We start from the raw sequence: 20,139 nt of genomic DNA, 5'->3' as shown, positions 1-20,139 counted from the left end.
TCTCGTTAAGGTCCGCGTCGCTAGACGTCACTCTATCCCACGCCGCTTTCTGTAACGCTTTATCTGCGACCCATCTGTCTTCGGGCTTCCGGTGGTCTCTGTACCATATGTCGTGCTGTTTACACGCATCGTCTAAAGGGTTCACACCCTTGTCACCACGACCTAATCGTTCAGCGAGCTTCGTGCCTGGACCGCAGAAGTTGTACGTATCGAATTTCCAGTTACGCGGGGCGTGTAGTTCTACAGGTAATTTGTTGATGATGTCGTTCAACAATCCCGAGCCTTCTATCGCGCGTTCAGGCAAGGCTGACAAACATCGTACTACGTATTTGACCCCGTTCGGTTGGTCAATCAGTTCTTGCATACGGTCGGATATGAATTTAACAACAGATAGTTTTTCGTTGTGAAAGTTGTTGTTGCCTGCAACCTCCTCTGCGTAAATAAAATTCAGACGGTTGATGAGCTCGTTGAGGTCTTTGATGTAGCGATATTCAACCGGACCGTCATGGTAGCGTTTTAAACCGGATCCCGTCAATAGATCCCTCTCCATATCTTGTTCAATCGGATCGGTCGGTTTGATAACTTCGTCCCAAATAGGTTTTATCATTTTCCGCCATTTTTGTCCTGAACTAGATTTTGGACGTCGTGTAGTAGGGTCATTTTTCTGGAAGATAGAGTTTGTCATCAAAAGCATATCTTTATATGTCTTCCAATCGTTTGATGTGTATTCATTAGACTGCACAAACCCTTTCTTCGTTAAAAGTTTCCAAAGTCCTTCAGTACCTTTAAATCGTTTGTTGTTTACAATAATATCATCATAATCAAACCCAATCGGTTCAGAACCGATTTTTAGTTGCTCATCTATCTCATCGAAATAAATGCCGAATTGAGAGTCACTAGCTCGTGGTAGATATTTAGCTCCGACCACTCCGAGATTAACGACCTTGGTATCCATCAACTGTTTTATTGATTGATCCGCAACTACTTCCATTTTTTCATCTTCATCATCATCGTATTGAGTGGAACCGATATAACCGACTCGGTCTGGTGTACTAGAGACTGATGGTCTAAAGTTGCGTTTCATTAGCTGGTTGTATTTTTGTTTTTTCAGCATTTCTTTTGTTTTTTTCTCCAGTACCTCATCTTTTTCTTTTTTCTCTTTAATCGCTTTGGTGATAGCCTCGTACTTTTTCTCCCTTACACGTTGTTCCTCCATTTCCCTAACATGTATTTCTCCGAACTGGTTTTGCAGAGTGGTTTGCAGTTGCTCCAGTTGTCTAGCTTTTTCAACTGTCAGAGGTTCATCTCGCGTTTTACTTGTTACTCGTGTTGGGGGTTTTGTGATGTCTTGTATTGCATGTGTATTGGGATGGGAGTTTGTAATCTCCTCTAGTTTCTTAGCTCGTTCTTTCTTTTCCTCCTGTTCCGCTGTCCGAAATTTTTTGACGAGATTCTTTTCTAGAATCTCAAGTCGCTTAGCTTCTTTTGCATCCATTGTGCACTTAGTAACACATAAACACAACGTAAGATTCACATCGTTATTCCAACATGTACATGTGAAACGTTTATTGATTGTAGAAACGCTCTTTACATAAATATGACGTTTATTTAGTGTAGAAACGCTTTCGATAAAAATATAACGTTTATTTAACGCAGAAACGCTCTTTAATTTGAAATATCGTTTTTTAGCATAAACACTATCATTTAGTGTAAATACGCTCTTACGTATAAAATATCGTTAATGTAACAAAATACACGTATTTGATGCAAAAATGTTTTTATTAGGGATATAGCGTTTCCTTAAACATACATCTATATTTACCTAGATGCGTTTTTTTAGTAGTGTCTATTGCCATAAAACCGTGAGGTTCCGCCCAACACTTTTTACACATGCCTACAAACTCTTGGTATATCATATCGGATCCAACGAAGTCGTTGTATATCTTTTGTGTATAGTGTTTGTTCTGTGTGAATATACACAAAAGATTAACGTTATTCCTTATTACTTGCATGTCTACCCGCCCGTAGCTCTGACTCAAATAAATGCAAGATATCTGTTTATGACGCCCTCGTATGAAATAGTCTTTTATTTTTGTTTGTTCTTCTAAAAGACAATCGTCAAACACCACCAAAGAATTGGACTTACATTCGTCTAGAGGTATCAAGTCACTGCAGTTTGAGTAAAAGTATGCAATAGTTGTGCCGAGTGCGTGCTCTACTTTTTCATAGTGTTTACGTAGCTGTGTGTATGCTGGCTGATCAATGGATCGGCTGAATACATAAAGGTTTTTGAACTTTACACCCTTTACGTTATAGATAAAATTGAGCAATAGGTTTGTTTTTCCACACCCTGATGAACCGACTATAAGACATCTTAATGGGTGTGGTAATAGATTATTTATGGATCCTTCTTCGATGCAGTACACATTGATATCCATTTTAGGACTTATATAAATCTAAAACTATTACACATTCAACGTTTTCGTTTTGAAGCAAGCGATTGTTTTGATCTCGGAGAGTGATGTCGATTCGGTTGATCGTTTGTAAGCCATTCCTCAGAGGAACGTACAACTTCTCCGTTGGCACTTCATATATCTTGTAGCCATGTGCTACATTCAGGAAGAACGTGTACAACAGTTCTGCTTCCACATGTTTGTGTCTGTGCTCATCGTGGCTGATGTAACTGTGCTCTACGATGTTGCAGTGTACCTCTATGGCGTCCACAGCCCTGAAATTGGGTGCGTTTGGCGCAGTCAGTAATGTATTGACATCGTAAAACGATTTCTGTTCGGTTAATGGTTTCTCTCCTGGACTTGAGAATCCGAGGAATGAAGCCGCCTTTTCGTCGAGATAAAATTTCAATGGACTTGTTATTGCGATACGATTGTTTTCTCTTTTGATTGAAAATTGGTTGGTAGGTACGTTAAGTTTCAATGCAGTAATATATTCGTTGATTTTTTCATTTAGTTTTTCAATAGTCCAATATCCCTTTGAGATCGTAAATGGCGTCGAGATCAGATAAATATCGCTGTCCCAAAAATATATGTTACCCGGTTCTAACACGTTGTTTATGTAGTTCTCCGACATAAAGCTAACTAGAGCTAGTCGGCACTTGCTACCATCACTGAGGCGGATAGGGTGCTCTGGATGGAATGTCATTTGGCATCCTTTGCCCCGGATTTTCACTAGCGGCATCTTTGTCACTTATATCATTACCATTTTGTGCTCTCTTTAAATTTATAATGTCATCGTGTATATTACCCAATATCGTGTTAAGGTTTGTCTGGAATATAATCAGTTTTTCATTTAACTCGTTTAGTTCTTTCCTTACGATCACGTCATAAAGATCTTTTGATCTGCTGACTTTTCCTATTCTTCGATGTCCGTTTAAATTCACCACCTCAGGGTTCGAAACATCGAATGTTTTTGTTAGTCTATCCACCGTTGATTTTACAGTATCTAATTGATATTTGTTTACAACATCATGTTTATCAATTGCATTGGAGACGCTAACCAAACGTTTGCTTTTAAAACCAATGAAATTATCCTTGATGTTCATCGTAGATTCTATTTTACCAAGTCTAGTGTTTAATGCTACATGGCTCGAATCGTCGTTAGGTGTTCTCATCATTTTCTTCATTTCCGAAAGACCTGATTTGACAAGATCCCTAATTTCAGACTTTGTTTGTGATTCGATTTGTAGACGAATTGAGCTTTGGTAGTCCACCTCGTCCCCGAATCTATTGAACATGAATCTTCCGCTGCCACCACCAACTCCATACGTATTTATCATCCCGTATAGCTCTTATGATATCATCCCAAGGCTCATCACTAGAGTTTCGTCGTAAAACCTCCAAACACAAATGACCACAGATAGGTGGATCATTATACTCTTGAACAGCAATGTCATTATAGAAGAGATCGTTTGAACCTAAATAGTCTATTAGTTCTAGTGGTGGGGGTGCGTTTCCAAACGAATCGAAATAGAACTTTTTGTTTTTGTCTTTAACATAACAAGTCCAATGGGTTCCAGAAGAATCGATATTACCCAGATTCAAGATTCCACATTCAAACTCCATAGGGGCTTCGGGTAATATCTGTCTCATAAACACTCCTCGAAAGCCACGGATGCCTAATTGGTTAGCATAAAGCTCTATTTCTCCCAGTGACATAGGTTCAAACGATTTTACGGGTTTTTTAAAAGAGAGTCCAGCTTGTTGTTGATGCATCGCTTCAGACCGGCTCCCTTGGGGTCTTTTTCAATTATTGAATCTAGCTCGTTATCGATCAGGTTTTTCAACCACGGCACGAATCGGTTCTTGAGAATCGGTGCCACCTGATGTCGTATCAATGGAGATATGAAACGTTTTCCATATGGCACCTTTGATTCAACCATTTCCAACATCTCTTTCAAAAGACCACCCTCTTTGTTTTTCAAAAGCTGGTCGTAGCTCACAGCCAGACGTAGACCGGTTTTGTTCCGGATAGCTTTTTCAACAGCCTTGTGTTGTGCTTCGTTAAGCAGTATATGATCCGCTCCACGTGAGAGGCTATCATTAGTTAAACCAATTATAGCAGTTCTACGCTTCTTAAACGCGATGCGTAGCTTACGCTTCTGACCGTCGGACAAGTGAATTCTGTGTCTGTGCAGTTCACTCATTTTTAAGTGTTTCCCACTTATATAAGAGCCAATGGAAATCTACTGTATGAAATGCAAAAGGAAAACCACTTCTCAAGACAGTGGGGAGTATGTCAAAACCGTTAACAACAAATGGCGTTTAAATACGACATGCAATATTTGCGGTCAGCGTAAAGGCGCCTTCGTCAAAGTTCCTAAGCCCAGTATGGCCGCCAAGGAAGTACATAGACCAGTGATCAAGCACTTTCCTCGACGACGTATTGTTACCCTAGGTATAGACGATCTGTGGGCCGCAGATCTGGTTGTCATGAGAAAGTATGCCAGTGAGAATGATGGCTATAATTATATGTTGAATGTGATTGATACCTTTTCAAAATTCGCCTGGTCAGAGCCGTTGATGACCAAACGGGGTGCAGAAGTAGCGGAATCGTTTATGCTCATATTGAAGCGAGCAATTGACGTCAACGGTCACACCGCTCCCAGACTGTTACACACCGATAAGGGCAAAGAATTTCTTAACCGTGATTTTAAGTCAGTTTTGCAATCGTACAACATAAAAATGTATCATACTGAAAATGAGGAAAAGAGTGCAATCATTGAGAGGTTCAATCGTACGTTGAATGAAAAAATGAAGGTTATATTCGAGACTCGAAATTATTTTCGGTGGTTGGACATAGTTCAAGACTTGTTACATCAGTACAACAATAGTGTCCATCGTACAATTTGTATGAAACCTGCAGAGGTTACTAAGGCGGACGTACCTAGATTGCTTGAGAGGTTCTCCAATATTCCTCATACACCTAGAAAAATAAAATTTCAACTAGGAGACAGAGTGAGGATTGTGGCAAAAAAAGATACGTTTGCCGATAAATACAGTCGCAATTGGACTAGAGAGATATTTACCATATCCAAAGTGCAAGACACCTTTCCAATAACCTATAGAATCAAAGATAAAAGTGGTGAAGAAATAATTGGATCTTTTTATGAGAAAGAGCTACAAAAAACCTTGTGCACACCAGGGCAATAAATAACAACAGTGTAAAACACGAAAAAAATATATTTTACAGGAATAGTTTTTTTACATTTTTTTATGTACATTCAGTAGGAATTCTTCTATGTCCCCAGGGTAGCGTCCTTATTCCGTCTCGAAGAACACACCGTTTGTCGTCCTTTGGCGAAAGTGATTTCTTGAATTGTGTCGTACTATAAACATCGTGCAGGTGGCTTCGGATACTGTTGATTTGTCTGTACACATCTTCGAGAGTCTTCAAACATCTGCGATAGTCATCTATTGTGATTTCATTTTCCACCACTGATTTCTTGATTCCTTTAGCCTTTTTAGATGTTTTTATACAATTCAAACCTTCCTCTACGTCAGTGGCATACATTTTTGACTTCAGACCAACGTATTCAACCATGATCAGACCTTCCAGCTCATCTTTCATTTTTCCGAGAACCTTTTTGTTTACTCGAGGCATACCAAAAGGGTTGGAGCTTTGATATGCACTCGTGTCGAACTCGTCAATCATTTCTTTCATGTCCATGTACCAGTCTTCTGTATATATGATGTAAATCAGTGAGTCGGTATCAGTATAGGTGAGTATGACCCGATCACCATATCTGCTCTTCATCACTTGATAGTGGAAACGGTATATAAGGGTTTTCGACACATCTAGAATAGCCGCCCCCACGTAAATCGGTTTGTTGAAAAGAAGTGATGTTTTGGTCATGTGCACAGCTGCAAGATGGTCCGTAAATATTTTCCTACTCTTGAATGTAGGTTTGGCAATGAATTTATCCGCCTGTCGTTCGTCGGTTACCAGACGAACGTCCACTCTATTCCGAAGGTTTTCCATAGTTTTCCCAAATACCGCGTTATTCATAAGCTTGTAGAAGTCAATTTCGAATTTATTTTTTGCTTTGGTCCTCATGTTAGTGTTTAAATCAATGTATAGTTTCATCCACGGTTTTTGAGAAAACTCAAGAACCCGATGTATATTTTTTAGTTTCATTCCGAGGTTGAGATACTGTTTTAAATTTCTGTAGTGTACAACGTATCTAGATCGGTCGTACAAAGTGGTGACCAGTTTGGATATTTTTGACCCAGGTGGAATCATGTGGTGAGGTGCGAGTGGAAAGTCTGCATGGTGGTCATGAATTTCTTCGGGATACTCGAGGTCAACTTCGAGAATGTAGCCGGTGGCCGCGTCATCACTGATGTCTAAAACATTTATTTCAGTATCTTTTCGCCATCTAAAGTCACCGAATGGCATTGCCTGCGACATAGCCCAAGCATATAGGTTATTCGCATCTAAGTACACCAGGTAGCTAGGTTCTTTGTTCTCATCGAAGCCTTGACTCATGTACTTGTTGTTGGCTCGAGCTTGTCTCAAGCAACACTGCGAAACACCTCCACGAATTCCTTTTTCAACCATTAGAATCATATCGAGGTCGGTTAGTAACTGGAGCTCTACATCAGTGAGTTTCAGCATCGCCGACCAGGCTAATCCGGGAGCTGTGAAGTACCACGCTGGATCGAGACTATATGTTTGAAGGCAAACGTCTCTGAAGTTGTCCATAACATCTGCCAACTGGAGGACGTCAATCTTGTTGTAAAACAATGTGTACTCTCTCATATCTTTGATGTTGAACTCATTCCAAACCTTTTGAGCATGCTCATAATCTGATTCTGATACATCACACTTATTTAATTTGTTTTTGAAATCATGAAGTTCCGGCAGAGTTGTCATATCATATTTTGTTATGTTATCCATAAAGTCATAGGGATAAACTCCTTTTCTTGTTACCAACTCTATCTGTGATGATCTGACAAATCTCTTTGTATGCTCCAACTGATCTGTAGTAAAATTGTTAATCAATTGGTCTAAACTTGCACTTAAAAACTTAAAAGAGTCCAAGAATCTCAGTTCCAACCCTCCCCTAACTTGAACGGTGAATGATATATATCGCTCATCATTTTGGGGAATCACTTTGAGTTTCTCACCTTGTTGTCCTATTTCTTTGATGAACTGATGTATGTCATAGCCAGAAAGGTTGTGCAAGAAAACAGGAATAAATTTGGGCTTAGTAAACAATAAGTTACATTTGGAATGGGCAGGGCCTCGATACAAACCGGTGAGGTGGTCGTGATCCCTAACTTTGTCGGTTTCATTGAGAGGTTCCTGGCAGATGTGACAGGTTACCGCTTCTTTATGTCTACGTATCTCTTCTTCCTCCAGTGGTTTCATTGGAATGATCTTTTCGTAGATTTGTTTTATCTCTACGGCCTCCTTTTTCAACACCTCGACAAACTTTCGTCCAGCATCTTCCCCGAAATATGTCGTTGGAGGCTTTTCACTGCCAGAGATATAGTAACAGAAACTTATAGCTTCGTGTTTCTGATAGCTGTATGTGTACGATCTCTTAGCACCGTTTTCATCAACTCCCGATGGTTCACAAGTAGAAATCGGGAGGAGCATGCTCTCCAGATCAGCATAAATGACATAAGGAACTTTCATTGATTTATTGTGTTCCGTAAATCTTATTTTGTCATTTTTTCCAGCGGTAGGGAGCTTTATTTTTAAGGGATCATGTCTAGAGCAGTCCTCCATATGTGTCTTCAAATTGTCTTCGTTATGAAAGTGTTGAAGACAACGTCTGCATATATAGCATTTTCTATTATGTTTTGTAGCTTGACTGTGAACTAAACGAGATAGGTTTTTGATTAGACAGTAGTGTGAGTTCGTTCCATCTTTAACCAACAACAGGTCTACATGCACGGGCTTTTCTTCATCTGTTACACACAAGGGAAAAACATCACTATTTTCTTCAAGACCGTATACATTGATCGATAATCCTGCACGCTTTTCGAATTTTTTTACATCAGTCAGTTTGACTGGAAAATCTATCCCATCAAATAACTTGAGAAATCCATCAACATAAGCAGTGTAGCTTTCGATCCGCTCCGGGTGTACCTTTGGAGGGTGGAGTGCTGCTAGACAACACCACATGAAACAACGCTGATCATTGTTTTTTATGTTTACAACAGCACGTTTCAAGCGAATTTTTTCTGGCAGGGCTATGTAACTAGACCCTTTCAAAGGCTTAAGTCGGTTGATATGTAAAAGAAGACATTCAATCGTTTTCATGTTCCAATTGGAGCCTTTGTGGTTAAAACTTTCCATCTCAGTCAATAGTTTTTGTTTTGCCTCATTTAACAAATCTGATAGATTAGAATCTTCGTAAATGATGATGTTTTTCGTTTTGAATTCGAAATCAGATTCGACTTTTTCCGTAATCCCTTTAGCGAACTTTGCCTTAAGGATAAGTTGGATTTTCAATGAAGTTCCCTCATCACGAACCTTTTCAATTATAAGTTTTTTGGAATCTTCGATAAAAGTTTCAACACTTTTGTAACCATTTACTTTGACATTATTGATCTCAAACGTCTTCATTCGACCTCTGAACGCCGTTTTAGATTGGATGATTTCAAGATTAGGTGGTGGCGGAGGCTTACGTGGGACTTGCACTATGATGGATGGCCGAACTATGATGGATGGCTGAACTATGACGGATGGTCGGTTTAGTTGCTGTTTTTGTATCCACGCCGCTTGGTGAGCTCCACTCCCAGTATGACGGGCCCAGTTTTTCCTAGTAACACTGAGGTGACATATATCACAGAACTTTAATGTTTTTGTATCGGCTCTCCTGACAGGTAGAACCTGCACGACATCCGAAACATCTTCTTCCTGCTCTTGAATGTCCATCATCTCACTAGCACCTTGTAGTTGTTCCGAAATATCCAACTCACTATGTTGGGCTCGACGACGCTTCGGTGATATAGGACGGGTCTCGTTATCGCTGTCGTTGTCAGTAGGAAACGACCGCTTGGTAGCACTTTGAACAACCGGTGACACATGATGTTCTCCGTCAGAGACCGAGGCAACATCCAAGCGGTGTTCTTCCCTAGCACCTTGTTGTTCCTCAATATCGTCTTTATAACGTTGGAACCAACGACGCTTCGGTGGTGTAGGAAGGCTGTCGTCATCACTCTCGTTGTCACTAGGAAACGATCGCTTCGTAGCACTGACACTAGCCATCACCGCAAATCCTCGTCACACTTATAAATGGTTGAAAACTTACTTTTCACGCACTACACAATTTCAAAGACTCGAAAAATAGCACCTCTCACAACCACCTCTCAGAGAAGACTGACGCAAGACCGCGCGGGCTGTTGCACAATCGTCGAAACACATGACCATATATGGTAATGTTCTCGAACGTTCCAAGATGATCACGTGACCTATCACGTGGCATTTCCTTTTATGGTAATGTTTCTAGAACATTCCATGATCACATGATCCCAAGACAAGTGACGTCACTAAACACGGAACAACTCAACTCAAAAGACACGTAAAAATCAACATGAAAACAATGAGTTTCAAATGGCGTGTCAGTATACATTGAGATCGAAATACTGCATTTTCATACAAATCCTCTAGTGAAAACATGAGCACCGAATGATGCAATCGACGCCATTTTTGTGCAGTTGAGAACCTATTGGTGGTCCTATATAAAATGAGATTCAAAAGCTGTTGTCGTTTTCGATCTCAACCGTGAGATCCTATTATACGACAAGTATACCAAATGAGAACTGATTTAACGTTGCAATCGGCGTCATTTTTGTGCAGTTGAGAACCTATTGGTGGTCCTATATAAAATGAGATTCAAAAGCTATTGTCGTTTTCGATCTCAGCCGTGAGATCCTATTATACGACAAGTATACCAAATGAGAACTGATTTAACGTTCTTTATATCTACACAAAAAAAAATTGTCATCCAAATCAGAGGATCAGTCTCTGTCTGTAAGATCATCCTCTGTTTACATGTGACGTCATGGACACACCTCCCTTCCCGACCTACCTCAACCCACGTGGTCTACACTCCTCCCTCCTCTGTCCTAGAACGTGAGTTTCAAATGGCGTGTCAGTATACATTGAGATCGAAATACTGCATCTTCATACAAATCCTCTAGTGAAAACATGAGCACCGAATGATGCAATCGGCGCCATTTTTGTGCAGTTGAGAACCTATTGGTGGTCCTATATAAAATGAGATTCAAAAGCTGTTGTCGTTTCTGTAAAGTCGTCCAAATCAGAGGATCAGTCTCTGCCTGTAAGGTTAGGTTAGGTTAGGCAAAGTGAGGTTACCTACCTCAACCCACGTGGTCTACACTCCTCCCTCCTCTGTCCTAGAACGTACAAAATGACTACTACTACTGGCAATGGCTTTGGACCGGACGTTGTGTTACTGCTAAGTTTCTAAGAGTATTAAGTGCGCTGTTGCAAGACGACCAATCCCATGACGTTCAAAGCTTGTAGAAAGACTATGTTTATTGCAGTTACTGTACTTTTGGACATGGTGATTTGGACACCATGCAACAGTCAAATAGTTTATATTGAACGTTGTGAAACAGCTCAAAAACTATATTTTGGAGGTTGTGACATTTGGATGTCGTGCAACACTTATTTTTAAAATTAAAAAAGCCAATGACAAAATTTTGATGAATCTTTGATCATTTAATTTCAGGATGTGTGCCTCAAAGTAGTATGGCGTGATATGCTCCACTCGTCGCAGATCATAGACAAATCTCCAACAGTTATTCTGAGACCGCTGGAGCATACCCACCTGAGTCACAGCTCATGTCATTGATCAATGAGTTGCAGTAACTGAAGTAGGGTAGTACAAGTGATTTGATCAAATGTAGTTTAGTGTGTTGTGGTAAAAAATTAAGCGATAGTTTTCTCAACAAAGTATTTCTCAACATGCGTCAAAATTTGCATGGCATAAACTTATACTTAAATTCCCTTCCTTTCAAAATTATCTTTCTTTCATACAAAAAACATGAAAATGTGTCAAGTGGTTGATTCAGAATCGTGAAATAAAAACACTATCATCTTTTAAGAAATAAGATGCACCTCTATTATTCTAGTCTGGGAAGGTGGGGTAAGATGGGGTACTTAAGCATTTAATAATTTTTTGAAGGCTTCCTAATTGATTAACAAAAATAATTGATATTGCAACTTAAACTTCAGTCTGTATAGAGTATATATAAATATTTTTACTCGTCTAGCTTAAAAACTTATATATACAAAAACCTGTTTTTGTATAGTTTACCAAGTACCCTATCTTGCCCTACAGTGAGGGCAAGATGGGGTGCACTGATGGGGCAAGATGGGGTACCATTACAAAGTAAGGCAAATCTATCTATATATTTAATACACAGTTGTAACACTGTTTTCTCAGTAATTACTGGACCGATCTTCAAGATTTATGTCTCAAATTAAAGGGGATATTGTGTAGATTTGCCGAACTTCCTTAGAATTTACGTTTTTTCTAAGGGCTACGACCTACAGCCCTTCAAAGGTCGAGTCAATACAATTCTTATTGAAGAATATAAACACAGTTTATAAATTATTTGTCAGCTGTTTGATGTTTGTCTGACATTTGTTATTATTTTTATAACCTCACTTTCAGTATGTAATTATTAATCTAGGAGTTCCTGTTTATAAACACACGATTTTGATCAAGGAAAAGTGTTTTATGCCACAATGTATTATTTATAAATGTATTTGAACATTATTTGTATGTTTTTGGTGAAAATTTTCTATTTTTTTAATGTTTTAGTTTTTCTGTGAAGTGATCTAAAGGAAAATGGTAATTGAGTTTAAGTTTAAGTTTGAGTATGAAATGTGAAATAATACCCATAGTAGGGGACGGAAACTTATTGTGTGGATCAATATAATTTATTCTCCATAGCCACCAGAACAATCATAGGGAAATTCGCTTGCAAGTTGTACAGATAATTGCTAATGAGCGGGAAACATAGAAACATTTTGTAGTAGGTGATGCATCTTACTCAAGATCAGTGTTTGACGTTCAGCAGTACCAAATTATACCTTATCGAGATGGCGAGTACGCTGGGATACGTGGAACTACAATTTATCAGTTATCTATGCCCTAACTATTTTTTTTTCGAGTACACAGGGAAGTCACTGTAGTGCTTGAGAAACTGTGACTTACAATTTCGTTTCTAGCAAAGAAGTATGTGACTTGATGTTTTATGGCAATGTTGACTCGGGTCATTATAGCTTTATAAAACTTTATCATTAACCCCAGGGTGTGAAAAGTACAAAAAGAAAAAGAAAAAGAAAAGGTAACCGTGCGTAAAGAGACATACAGAACGAAAAACACGTAGAGAACCATCGAAAAAAGGAAAGAGCAGTGATTGAGTTAAATGTACGCTGAAAGTCCCTACAAAAATACACCGACTCTTTTGAATTGGGTCGTTAAATTGGATTTGTTACTACTGCAAATCTACGAACTTCGAGTCAGGACAGACTAACAGGGATACAAATATATTCTCCTTATAATATCACAAGGGGAAGGTAAAATTAGCTCCTTTATTAACATTTTGAGTTCACGGAAAATCTTATCAACGGGGCTACAGCGACTATAATAGCCTAATAAAGTATTAAGGGTCAAAAGAAAAAAAAACTATTTGAATAATATAAGATCATACAACTCTGCATTTGAAATGGTGAGTTCTAAGTCTTACTTGAATCAACACCTTTCGGGTAGTCTATATAATTTTAAGATGCGGGACTCCTTTTACCATCGGATTGGACCGTTAATACCCTCTAACATTGAACCAAAGAATGCCCAACTTTATATATACGACGTAAACAGAATGGGATCAACGATAAGTGAAATGCGACCGACTGCTGATGCGTTATTTACATGTAAGTGTCTATCTTTATTCCGTAAAACAAATGAACAAAAAACAACGAATATAGGAATATACATGAACAAATTATCTCCATAGCATCAGTAGGCTATTAGGTTATAGCATTGCACAGTTGTATACTATTTATTTTTCAAATGAAACTCGAATTAATGTAAAACATTAATTTGGTTAACTAATATATCGGTTTGGTTAACATAAAACAGTTTATACAGACCAACTATCAGTTATATATTTCATGTAAAAAATTAAGCAGCCCCTAAATGAAATACAAATGTAAAACGTATTTGTTAATTGTTATGTCTTTTATCGTTGATAATATTCCCGTAGCGGAGCACGGGCGGTTAACTAGTACTTATTTAATACGCAAGCAGGTTTTTTGTGACAATTACTCCTCCGAAACTACTGAACCGATTGACATGTTTTTGGTGTCATTGGAAAGAGCGTAACGTGAAGTTGTGCAGGAATTTTTCTTTTTAGGGAAATAATTAGAAAGTGAGGCCCTGGGGCCCTTTAAAGTTTTGTATTTCTCCATAAGATTAACATGGGAAACAAAAATCGTTATGAAACTCCAGCTGCTGTCAGAAATTAAAAGTGAGAAGAATATGTTAACAGTAAACAGTCAATAAGTTTGTTAATTGAACAGTTTGCTACAGACATTTACTCACTTGGTTGAAGTTAAATATTTACCCTTTAAATTTGGGTTGGCGTAAATATTACAATGGAAAAAACCAGAGAGGCTGGATAAATTGATATACTATAAAGAAAACTGAGTTAACACTGTGCTGCATTTCTTAGTAATCATTGAAAGAGCCGATTTGCAAACCATGGAAACATAGGCAAGTCATAGAACACCACCTAGGAGAAGAAATAGAAATAATGTTTTTTTAATGGCATTTATAATCCTTATTATGGACAACCTAATGCGGCTATGAGTAAGGCTATTTGTAGAAAACACTAAATAAACAAGATCAGCTTCTGAAAAATTATAAGATATTTACAAGAAATGATGATTATATCGATCTGTTATGTACATATTGAGTATTTCCATAATCCTTGAGTCGAATCTTTTAAAGTTATCAGAAATTATGGTAGTTATTCCTTTTAAAATAACGCCTGTTATAATTAGCAATTGCTCGAATTCGAGCAACAGGGACACTAGTAAACAATTAAACACTATACAAACTTAAAAACATTGGTTTTAATATAAAAAGTATTATGTTGTCAATAGTGATATTACGTTTTCAACCGAAAACACAAAAATTACTCCTATAAACAATAACAAATTACTCCAATTTATATTATTGACACTTTACTATGTAATAAAAAGTATTGCAGTTACCAAAAAGGGCAAAAAGTTAATAACATTACTAACTAAAAGGATTCTTCTCCTTAAAATAAAAATGTCTGCAGTTAAACAATTACAAAATAACTTTCATAACCAAAATTAATCTTATCCTTCAAATAAATCTTCCCGGTCTTGCCCCCTAGTAAGTACCCTGTCTGGGCCCCGTGGACAATTTATAGGTTAGGTTAGTTTAATGTATAAACAATATCATCAATTAAGCTGTATGTTGTAATAATTACTTCCCTAAAAAAACTCTCATTTAATGATAATAAGTTGTATGAGGAAAAAGCATGTATCTGAGATATTCTTGCGTAAAAAAAGCAAAAATTACATCACGGTTGGTGAAAAACACTATGACCCTTACGCATCATGTGGTTTGCTTGAACTGGCTTGCTGCATTATCAGACAAAAGCATAGCAACAATCTACTACTTCAACTATTTACCGATAGGCTGAGACACCCACTAAGGTAGGAATCACAAAAACCCCGTCTTGCCCTCAACGGCCTCAACCCCGTCTTGCCCCACCTTCCCATCTTTATTAGTAAATAAGAATATAGGTATTTAAAGACAAATGCAATTTTCTTTCTTATTTTACAAACACAAATTAATATCATGATCTTTTATTTTGAGATACTCTGCAGAGATTATTATACCTTTGTAAAACTGATATTGAAAACCATCTAGAAATTGTCTATATTGACCCGGATCAACAACAAACAATAAAAATAAAATCTAGAAATTGTCTCATTGAGAAGTCAATACTTAAACCAATGTTATCTCACTCAACCCCATTTTTAAGGAAAACATAGCCAAATAACTTACATAAGCCTAACATAAAATAAAAGACACAAACCTCTCGGCATGCTTGCGTTGTGTAAGGTGTTGCCTTCAAGTTTGGACTGAAACGCTGAGCTGTAAAATCCATCACCATTTCCACTACAAAAGAAAATCACAACAAATTCAATACAATATAAAAATTAAACTACCAAAGGCCAATCTGAAAGAATTAGTTAACTGTTTGAAAAAAAAAAAATCTAATGGATAGATAATTTGAAGCACATAGCTGTAAAGGACTTCATTTGCAAGACTGAGAACAACCCTCAAAAGCTCAAAACATTTTTAAATTAATTTTCTACAATCCACTTTAAAACAATTTACTAATATAAATTACAAATAGATCTGTGAACTATCTTTATCTAAGTTACTGTACTTGTATAATAATCCAAATTAAATTTTATTGTGTGCTTAAAGTTATTAAACCTTAAAACTTATTAAGCCAAAATGGTGTATACTGTTACATTGATGGGTAGCTGAGTGGTTATAGTGCTTGCCTAACGATTAAACGGTGGCAGAATCGATCCTGAGAAAAGTCAGTAGCTTTTTGATGGTTCGAAAGTGGACCAAGCTGATCCTGATCATTGGGCTTTAAATAAATGATCCTGGCTAATGAAACAGCTGATCTTAGTCGGTAAAAATGCTACATAGATCATCTCACTCCATTTTACACGCATCCTTTACTCATTTTTAGGTTAAAATACACACTAGGTGCCCATTTCAATTAATAAATCCAAACACAACTATCCAGCTCACAGAATATAAAACGTTGATGAGACTGGACTAACCACAGTCCTAGCTTTGAAGGGTAGGCGGCAGGTTGGCAGTGTTACCTCAGCAGAAAGAGGAGTTTTATCTTCTTTGGTAATGTGTATGTCAGCTAGAGGTAACTTTGAATGAAGGCTGAGTTGGTCGATGGGTCACTGCCAGGGAACGCATTCACTTGCCATCCAAAAGGTTGCATGCAGAGTGAAATTTTTTTAGAATGGCATATGCATTTTATCAGCACACACCAAACCAACTGCAGATGATTCAGTGATGGTCATCTTAGATGGACATTGGACCCATACAAAGAACTTAAGAGTTCATCTGGATAGCAAGGGAAATCCACTTAGGGTATGCATCGCAGCCACAAAAATCCCAACCTCTGGATTTATCTTTAATGGGGCCCCTGAAGACATTTTACGTTCAGGCTATCGAGCGATTCTTAAGGAACAACCCTGGTAGGGCAATAACTCAATTTCAAGGCCTGAAACGGAAGAGAAATGAAGGATATAATACTATACATTAATACTTTAATTTGAAATGGCGACCATAGAATGGTAGGTATTTTAAGCCAAGTGTGAATAGAGATTCTTTTCATTCTTCAGAAAAAAACCATCCGTATCACAGCTAAACTTGTACGTAGAGAGTTGTGCCGGGATGCCTTTCGCGATTATAACTTGCTCACGCTGCGCTGTACATCCTAGAGACTGCATTTTTTTTTGCAAGTCTAAACAGGGAAGAGATGTACACAATTACAACACTAGATCCAGGGACGTGTATAGGCCAGTGCAGCACAGGTTTGCCTGAATGGCATGAATGCCATCCCAGGCTGGTGTTGTTCTCCTGAATAAGATGCCGAAAGGTATCAGAGATGAAAATAGCAAAACCAAATTTAAAGCAAAATTTACGACGCTTCTTAGTGTCGAATGTTTTCTACTTGGTGGATGAGTTCATGGACCATAGGGAATAAATACGCATTGGCTTGAAGTTGGTTTAACCAATCTAACGCAAAATATATAACACTCTGGTTGTGTCGTTTAGTCATATTATAATTTTATGCTTTATATTGTTCTATTGTGCCCTTTTCTATTATTTTGTATATGTTGACGCATGCTATGCAATCATGGTATTGTTTGAAGCAATAAAGAATATTACTATTATTATTTTTATTTAACTAGTAAAAAAAACTCTTAGACTGGCCGTTATTCCCGTCCTTCCCCTATCTTTAGACAGAGTAGGAAGATTATTTATGTGAAGTTTTAAATATTATCGATTTTGTATTTGTTTTAACATTATTTATACTAACTATAATTCTATATGTTACTATAAGTGTAGATTTATCATTTGAATTAATTTTTCTAGAACACAAATTGCACTTTTTGGGCCTAGCACAAAACTCTAGCGACTACCTCCCAACAAATTTAACACCATCGAGTACTGCTCGGTCCCCTGGTACTTTTATTCTAAAACTGGTTACAAATTTAGAAGTACAAAGATATGTCTAATTAGAATTAATTATCAAATAAAGAATTACTTCCAATCCAAGCCTTACGTTCCTTTTACACTACCTGATTTCACTCCTTTGATTGTTAATCCGACGGGCAGATGATCGTGAGTCTGTTGGTTTTACACTACAGTAGAACCTCGATTAACCGAGGTATTGGGGAGGGGGGAGACCACGGGTTCAGTTCTTTTAGTTAATTTTTCTACTAGCCTTCACATTTAAAATTAAAAACAACAACTGATAATTGTTAATCAATTCATAATATTGTAAACATAAATATTCCATTCTGGTTCTTCTTGTTACAATGACTTGATTAATTTTTCTCTCATAATTTTAATTTATTATACACAAACACTCCACATTATTTAATGGTCCTTCGATCCAAGATATTACTTAAGCGATTTGGAATTACACTCATCCACTAGAACTCTTCTTATATTAATATTTCCTCATTTACCCATTGATTTCTTTGCCTCTGAACTCTTACCCAACCAAACTCTTATTTCCATATTGGAACTCTTAACCCACTCATTTACACTTTGTGAATTTTTGACATTTATCTCCTCATCTTTGTACAATGGCATCTCCAAATAGTGATTTTAAAATTGAAACTCATACACGACTCACATCTTTTATTAAAACTCGTCTCAACAAAATAACAAACATCGTAGATCAACTTGTTGAACAAGAAGAAACATTAACAGTTGTGCAACACGAAGCCTTAAAGACTCTTATGCAAGAAGCCCAGAAGAAGAAAGAAGACTTTGATTCTTATTTTCATCACATTGTAAGTGCGTCAAGTGAAGATGATTTGATTTGGACATTGAAACTTTAGCTGAAGATGAAGACCAAATCAGTGAACTATTCATCCACATCACCAGCTACATTAAAGTGCTGCTTTCAGAAATTGGTTCTAACCCTTATTTGGCCAAGGTTAATTGCAGTCCAGCTCAACCTCAGATAACTACTTCAGTGAATATAACCAACCCGAACTCATCAAATAAGTTTCAAATCAAAGGCACCCAGCTTATACAACCTGCAACAAAATTCATTACAATAAAGAGGCCGGTAGCAATCACAATTCCTAAGTTCACAAACTCAAAAATTAGAAACACCACAGTGACAGTGACAAAACCTCAACCAACGAATACAGATACAACAGTGAACTCAAGTACCTTGACAAGTGACAGTGCTGCCATCCAACCTACCAACATTGCTGTCATCCCTAGAGACAGTACTGTTATCCATCCTACTGATAATTATATCACCTATCCTACCGATCGTGTTGCTGTTAAACCAACAGACAGTGCCGCCGCTAACCCAACCAAGAGTGAAACCACTACAGTAAAGACAGTCAAGCAATCCAGGCAAATGGTTGTATCTTCCGATGAAGCTCTGGACAATGGCTACTCTTCATCACAAACTACAGAGGAAGCGCTCATCCTCCAATAACAACTTGTTGAATTATTGAAAAAAGAGTGCTTTGAATGGAAGAAATGTGTTATGAACTCTCAAGACCAAGACTTGTTCACTTCTGTTTCTCAATTTCATCATTAAACACCAAAGTTCCTTCGAAACTCTGATGATCACCATTTCAACGAGCTAGGACTTCGGTGGTCTCCAGCAACAGTTTTTAAGTTGTTTCCCAGCAAAGATGGTATCGGTTGAAAAGCAGAAGTAGAAAAAAAGCAACTAGCTGCTATAGCCGGCCTAGAACAAACTTTTGTGTTAATGTGTTTTTTCTAAACTAACGGTTGAAGTGAGGACACTTCAAGGCCGGGAGTATGTTCAGTTCTTTTAGTTAATTTTTTCTACTAGCCTTCACATGTAAAATTAAAAACAACAGCTGATAATTGCTAAGCAATTCATAATATTGTAAAAATAAACATCCCATTCAGGTTCTTCTTGTTACAATGACTTGATCAATTTTTCTCTCATAACTTTGTAATGACTCAAAATTCAATGTTTATAATTATAGTCCTTATTTTATTTTCAAACTCAATCTTGTTATATTTTCAATATTTATCCATGTCCATTTTTAATATTATTAAAACCATATTGTCTCAACATATATATAATTTACTATCAAAATTTATTCATTGGCTTATCCAAAATTATTATTCAAAAACAAATCCTCCAATCAGAACACCATCCATCTGGGTTCAAGATTATTAATAAAATTCAACCATATTTTTATTTATGTGAACCCCATAACTTAAAATGAGGTACAACAATGAGATTAACA

At 37.4% G+C, this 20,139-nt stretch overlaps 1 protein-coding gene across 2 annotated transcripts in view; it reads right to left on the bottom strand.

Moving 5' to 3' along the window:
- The window catches only part of LOC128983149 (protein O-mannosyl-transferase 2), a 196,600-nt gene that overhangs the window by 65,835 nt on the left and 110,626 nt on the right, over positions 1-20,139 (bottom strand). For both annotated transcript variants that reach the window (XM_054402324.1, XM_054402325.1), the window contains exon 9: positions 15,645-15,727. In XM_054402324.1, coding sequence (XP_054258299.1) covers positions 15,645-15,727 — 83 coding nt within the window. The remainder of the gene's footprint in view (positions 1-15,644; positions 15,728-20,139) is intronic.

This window comes from Macrosteles quadrilineatus, unplaced genomic scaffold (assembly GCF_028750875.1).
Source record: "Macrosteles quadrilineatus isolate MER2022 unplaced genomic scaffold, UCM_ALF_1.0 Scaffold_1__1_contigs__length_201487025, whole genome shotgun sequence".
Classification (NCBI taxonomy): Eukaryota; Metazoa; Arthropoda; class Insecta; order Hemiptera; family Cicadellidae; genus Macrosteles; species Macrosteles quadrilineatus.
Note: the sequence above shows the minus strand (reverse complement) of the source record. Positions and strands in the feature narration are given on the sequence as shown.